Consider the following 6,000-nt stretch of genomic DNA (forward strand, 5'->3'; position numbering starts at 1 on the left):
ACGGCACATCTTAGAAACGAGCAGCCAGAGCTGAGAACTGTCAGATTAAACTGCTGGTTCACAACAGGCAACGTGGCTTTCTCAGACGTTTCACACCACCCTTGTTCTTAGCAAGGTTTCCTGAAGTTCCCAGAATCTTGGGAAAGGGGGCCAGGCGGGAGAAAGCTTAGAAAGTAGAGAGCTTGAAAAGGCTTCCTTACAGAAGGTCCTTCTCCATTATCACCCTTCTTGAAAACTATCAGTGTGAACTATCCAAGATGACTCAATCCATTTTCCTAGGTGACCTTTAAACATTTGAGGATAAGGAAAACAAAAATCAAAAACAAAAACCAAGTTCTCAAAACCAGAAGGCAAAATCTGGAAGCCCTCCCAGCCTGGCAGGTGTACCACCACTCCCGGCATATACTCAGGCAAGGAGAGCAGAGAGGAGGACGCATCCCCAGAGCCCAGAGGATGCACGTAATAGGAGGACCCAGCAGCACACTGTCCTACAGCCCTCTCTGGCCATTCAGCCAAAACTACACCAGAAACAAACAATGGCAGCTCAGCCTCATATATCCTTCGGGAAGAGTACCCGGGGTGACGTGGGCTTAGAGCCGATGAAAAGTCTAAAGGCCTTAGTTTCATAAGCAGTAGGCAGCTGCTTCGTCTTAATCATGTTTCCTAATAAAAGCCGTATTCAGAAGGCTTCTTCCAAAGGGCGTGGAGGCCAAGGAACGATAACCTTGGGGAAGCCAGACTCTCAAGCAGCCTTCAGAACGCCAGCCCCTTCCTTAGCAGCCAGCGGCCAGACTGCCCCTCTCTGAGGATCGCAGCTCGGCCTCTCGCCACCTCCGAGTCCCTTCCTCCAAGTCTCATCTACTCCAGAGGCGCCCAAATAAACCACCTCGGCTCCAACGCAGCCTCCTCTTCCCAGCATCACTTGCGATGGTCATTAGTATCAAAGCATGCCAAGCATCATGGTCCCTACGCAGACAGAAATCACTAGATTTTCTGGAGAAAACAGTCCCCTCTCCAAGTTTCCTCAATTCCACTGTCAGTTTCCATGAAAACAAAGTTTACAGCATTAGCACGGTTTAGCACGGTTCCTTCCAACTTTTTGTATTTTCCCTTCTCAGACCCCCCCGCCCCCGCCGCCCAGTGCTGTCCGCTGTATGCTTATGGGCAAGCGTATCCGTAAGGTAGCAAGTGTTCTGTAAGAATCAGCCTACAGACACTAGAACTACTTTGTAAGGCTTCTAGGTACCTCAGGAAGGCTCTGAAAGTAGCCTCTCTCTGTCGTCTTATCCAGGGTGGTTCTTTGTGTCATACCTACTCTTCATCCCTAACCCTCCAGTGGGTCCACCCACCTTTCTCTTTATGCTCTGGTCAACATCACATGGCTGAAAACTCCCATGAAAGAGTTTCTCCCTTTTGCGATACGATGCACGGTGTCCCTTCTGCCTGGAATACCTCTTCCTCCCCTATTTCCCTTTCGCTTGGACGTACCTCACAGGGTCCCAGCTCAGCATTTATTTCCTCCAGAAACTCAACCCAGTGCTGTTCGTCTGCGTTCCCCAAATACCCTATGCATGTCTCCATGTCTGGACTTGCAGTATGGACTAGAATGATTGACCGTGGACACACCCTCCTTGGCTCTGAGCTCAGCGGGGGAGGGGCAGAGCCATCTTTGTTGCTCAGCAGCAAGGACAGGCTCCGTCAATGCTTTGGGGATGGATGTATGCATCGTGGATTAAAACGACGGGGGAAAGTCATGAGAACTCCTCTTGTTCCTTCACGCTGGCCTCTGAGAGACAGGCTCTCTTACCACTGTGAGGTAAAGTCAACAAACTCTTCGGAGAACTTGTCTGCGGGGAGTTGTGGCGACGGCTCCTCCACCACCTGTTTGAGCTGCTGAAAAGGAGTTCCCCACGAATCATAGGGAAACCGAAGGATGGCCAGCTCGATCTAGAGGGAGAGGGACACAAGGAGACAGGAGCTTACACGGGGCTGCGTAGGTAAAGAGGGGTCCGCTAGGGAGTCCGCTTGGCCCCAGGAGAGCCGGAGGGAGGCACAATGCTGACCACCAGGTAAACTGCCGGGGAACTAATGCTCTGTGTTCTCTAGCAGTTTTCCTCCAAGTCCTAGCGCTAGGGGTCTTCAGGTAACGTCCTGCCGGAGACGGCCACTTAAGCCTACTTAAAACTGGGTCCTCCCTAAAACCTGGTGTGGCACTTCATCACATTGTAAGCCAGCAGTATGAAACTTCAGGATGTAAAGCCACCAGGTTTTCAAATGTTGAGTCTAAAAAGTAATTCTCGCCCTAAGACTCTTACAGAGCTGTACATCTGCTGCCATCTGCTGGGCGCGTGCTAGAATTAAAAACAAAAAAAGCCAAACTAGGACCACATGACTGATCTTTTTCTGGACTTGAGTAAAGGCCACTTTGCTGTGACAAGATCACGTGCTTTCTGGGCAGGGATGTGAAATAACTCACAGGATTTAATCAGCTGCTGTGTCTGGGAAGGAAACAGGAGCACCGTGGATCATTCCAGACCTTGGTGATACACCGAAAATTTATAATCAGCGAAGTTACAAATCAGGCACTCACTGTGTACCTTTAGGTCTGTGCCTGAGAAAATTATCCTATGCGCTACTATGTGTTTGGGCTATACCTGTACTCAACAGCCAAGACTTCTGTCGTAACCATGTTCTGGGAAGCTGAGCCCATGTCCTGGATGACAAAGCTCTATCAGGGTCTGGGCGGGGGATAGATTTGGAGTTTGGGATTGACCTGTGCACACTGCTATATTTAAAACAGATAACCAACAAGGACCTGCTGTAGAGCACGGGAAACTCTGCTTAATATTCTGTAGTAACCTAAGTGGGAAAATAATTTGAAAAAGAATAGATACACGTGTAAGTGAACCACTTTGCTGTACACATGAAACTAACACAACATTGTTAATCAACTATGCTGCAGTGGAAACTAACACAACATTGTTAATCAACTATGCTGCAGTGGAAACTACCACAACAGTGTTAACCAACTGTGCTGCAGTGGAAACTACCACAACAGTGATAACCAACTATGCTGCAGTGGAAACTACCACAACAGTGATAATCAACTATGCTGCAGTGGAAACTACCACAACAGTGATAATCAACTGTGCTGCAGTGGAAACTACCACAACAGTGTTAATCAACTGTGCTGCAGTGGAAACTACCACAACAGTGTTAACCAACTGTGCTGCAGTGGAAACTACCACAACAGTGTTAACCCACTGTGCTGCAGTGGAAACTACCACAACAGTGATAACCCACTGTGCTGCAGTGGAAACTACCACAACAGTGTTAACCAACTGTGCTGCAGTGGAAACTACCACAACAGTGTTAACCAACTGTGCTGCAGTGGAAACTACCACAACAGTGTTAACCAACTATGCTGCAGTGGAAACTACCACAACAGTGTTAACCAACTATGCTGCAGTGGAAAATACCACAACAGTGTTAAGCAACTATGCTGCAGTGGCAACTACCACAACAAACACAACAGTGTTAATCAACTATGCTGCAGTGGCAACTACCACAACAAACACAACAGTGTTAATCAACTATGCTGCAATATTAACTAAAATTGAAAAAAAAAGCTCTATCAGGGTGCACACACATTAGCGCTCTTTGAGTAGCTTAAGCTTCTGCATGCCTTGATTAGAATAATTTAATATTAAACCATAAAGAAAACTATCAGGAACGGTAGTCAGACCCTCTCATTTTACAGATGAGGACAGTGAGACAGTCGATGTGCTTCCATCAGTGAATCAGGGGCACACAACTACTCGGAAGCAGAATCAAGAGAACTGTGTTTTGTCCAGTCCCAGTTCGGTATTTCTGCTACACCGCACTGCAGACAATGGCCGCCCCAAATCTCCTGCTCTCTCAGACCAGCACCTCAGGCACCTGCCTCTTGTTCTCCCGGTCCACCCCATTCCAGCTTCATGCCCCGCACACCCTGGTCCACGATGATTATCATACACTACCATGGTGATGCCCAGACTCCAAATGTCGGACTTCACGCTGTATCCCTTCTGGTTGAGCTCTGGGTTTATTCTCTCTGGCTGGAAAGGAGACAGAAAAAGACAACTGAGATGACATTCTTGGCTCCATAAAGGCTCAGGGGTGGGAGTGTCACCAGCTGCCCAGCGAGTTGCTGTGAGCTGCTAACACACCTCCCAGGCCAAGAGGCTCACTAACTACAATAAATAACAACGTCTCCATGGGACTTTCCTCATTCTCCACACGTCTCTTCTCGGAGACAGTAATGGCTCAAAGTCCCCTCTCCGTTCAAAAGCAATTTCAGTTCTGCCTTATGAAGAACATGGTATACATTATAAAATTACTTTGTACGCCTAGAAGTTTCCTTGTTTAAAAGACCAGCAGTCCAGAACTCAGTAAAAAGAGTCAACAGGAGTCACTGGGCTACTGTCTGGTGTTAGTGGACCTCAACATCTTTTAGCTAAACATGGACAGAAAGCTTTTAAATTCCAAGAGCAAGTTCATTTCCAAGTAGAATATTTACAGTAGAAGTCCCTTAAGTTAAAGGGAGTCCCAAGGTCTCTGCTAACGACAATGAACCTTCATAGCTATGAGGTTCCTTCAGGACTCACTTAACTGACTTGTTTGGGGAATTTAAATTCTTTCTTCTGTTCTGTTCTCAACAAACAAGGCAGCATTCGCCTGCAACACAGTGTGGGCTCTATGTATTACCCACCTTCTTTTTCAAAGAATATACCTCTTTGCCTGATATTTTTAAAGAGTGATTTGTAGAAACATAGGCAACGTAATTCATTGCATATTTTTAAATTTTATTTTATTTTTCCAGCTTTATTGAGATATAGTTGACATATAACATTGTGTAAGGTTTTTCGTTTTGTTTTTTTGGCCACACCGAACAGCATGTGGGATCTTAGTTCCCCAACCAGGGATCAAACCTGCACCCCATGCATTGGAAGTGTGGAGTCTTAACCACTGGACTGCCGGGGAAGTCCCCTTTACCTGATTTGTTTTTAAAAGAATACGTATGAAGCAAGGGATTCAGTATTTCAGACAGGAAATATTAAGAAAAAAGAAGATGCAGAATATTTCTTGCATCTTAGGCACATCTCTGTTTTCCCTCCCTGGCCGTCCCTTTCCTATTTCCTGGCATGGTTTGAAGGCAGTTACATTCTCGATGCTACCCCCAGCTGCTGTACTTACGGCCATGTACGGTTTGCATCCTGCATCAATAGTTTTAGCGACGGAGTCAACAAGGTAGCCGCTGATTCCAAAATCGCACATCTTCACCTGGCCCAGGGTGTTGATGAGCACATTGGAAGGCTTGACATCTGAAAGCAAGAACAGTCAGGAGCCCAGGGTGGTAGTAGCGTCCCTCTACCACCAGGGGCCCTGGAACCTCCCTTCCTCCTTCCCCTTGACTTTCTTCTCAAGACCCAATGCAGAAGTAACTGCCACCCCCCTGATACAACATTGTAAATCAACTCTACTCCAACATAAAATAAAAATTTTTTTTAAAAAGAAAGAAAAACATCAAAGCTAAGAAAAGGGGGGAAATATCAACTTGATTTTCTTCCTTTTCTTTTTTTTAATCATTTTCAAATGTTCTACTTCAATTTACAAAAGTTGAATTTATTAAGTTGATTTGGATTACGGAAAGCTTAGGAAGAAAGAGAAAGGACGTTCTTATATACATGGAAGATAGACCATAAAATGATATCAACAGTATTCAAAATGAATAGTCACAAAAATGTTTTTCATTAGTTCATTCAGTCTAATGTCATTAATTCTTGTTCTGCTGGATCTTGGGTTAGTAGTCTGCTTTCTATTTCAGCGGTCCCCAACCCTTTTGGCACCAGGGACCGGTTTCGTGGAAGACAATTTTTCCACGGGGGGATGGCGGTGGGCGGGGATGGTTCAGGCGGTAATGCGAGCGATGGGGAGCAAGGGGGAGCGGTGGGGAGCGGG

At 46.3% G+C, this 6,000-nt stretch overlaps 1 protein-coding gene across 9 annotated transcripts in view; it reads right to left on the reverse strand.

Annotated features, from left to right (window-relative positions):
* The window catches only part of MAP2K6 (mitogen-activated protein kinase kinase 6), a 129,558-nt gene that overhangs the window by 21,851 nt on the left and 101,707 nt on the right, over positions 1 to 6,000 (reverse strand). For 7 of the 9 annotated variants that reach the window (XR_008619403.1, XR_003683085.2, XM_028499623.2 and 4 more), the window contains 3 exons: positions 5,236 to 5,363; positions 4,020 to 4,097; positions 1,808 to 1,947 (listed from right to left, as the gene is read on the reverse strand). Coding sequence is in view for 6 of the 9 variants with exons in the window: in XM_028499623.2 (XP_028355424.1) it covers positions 1,808 to 1,947; positions 4,020 to 4,097; positions 5,236 to 5,363 (346 nt within the window). In the remaining 3 variants the exon portion in view is untranslated. The remainder of the gene's footprint in view (positions 1 to 1,807; positions 1,948 to 4,019; positions 4,098 to 5,235; positions 5,364 to 6,000) is intronic. The other 2 variants (XR_003683087.2, XM_055090822.1) reach the window with 1 other exon arrangement.

Source organism: Physeter macrocephalus, chromosome 14, assembly GCF_002837175.3.
Source record: "Physeter macrocephalus isolate SW-GA chromosome 14, ASM283717v5, whole genome shotgun sequence".
Taxonomy (NCBI): Eukaryota; Metazoa; Chordata; class Mammalia; order Artiodactyla; family Physeteridae; genus Physeter; species Physeter macrocephalus.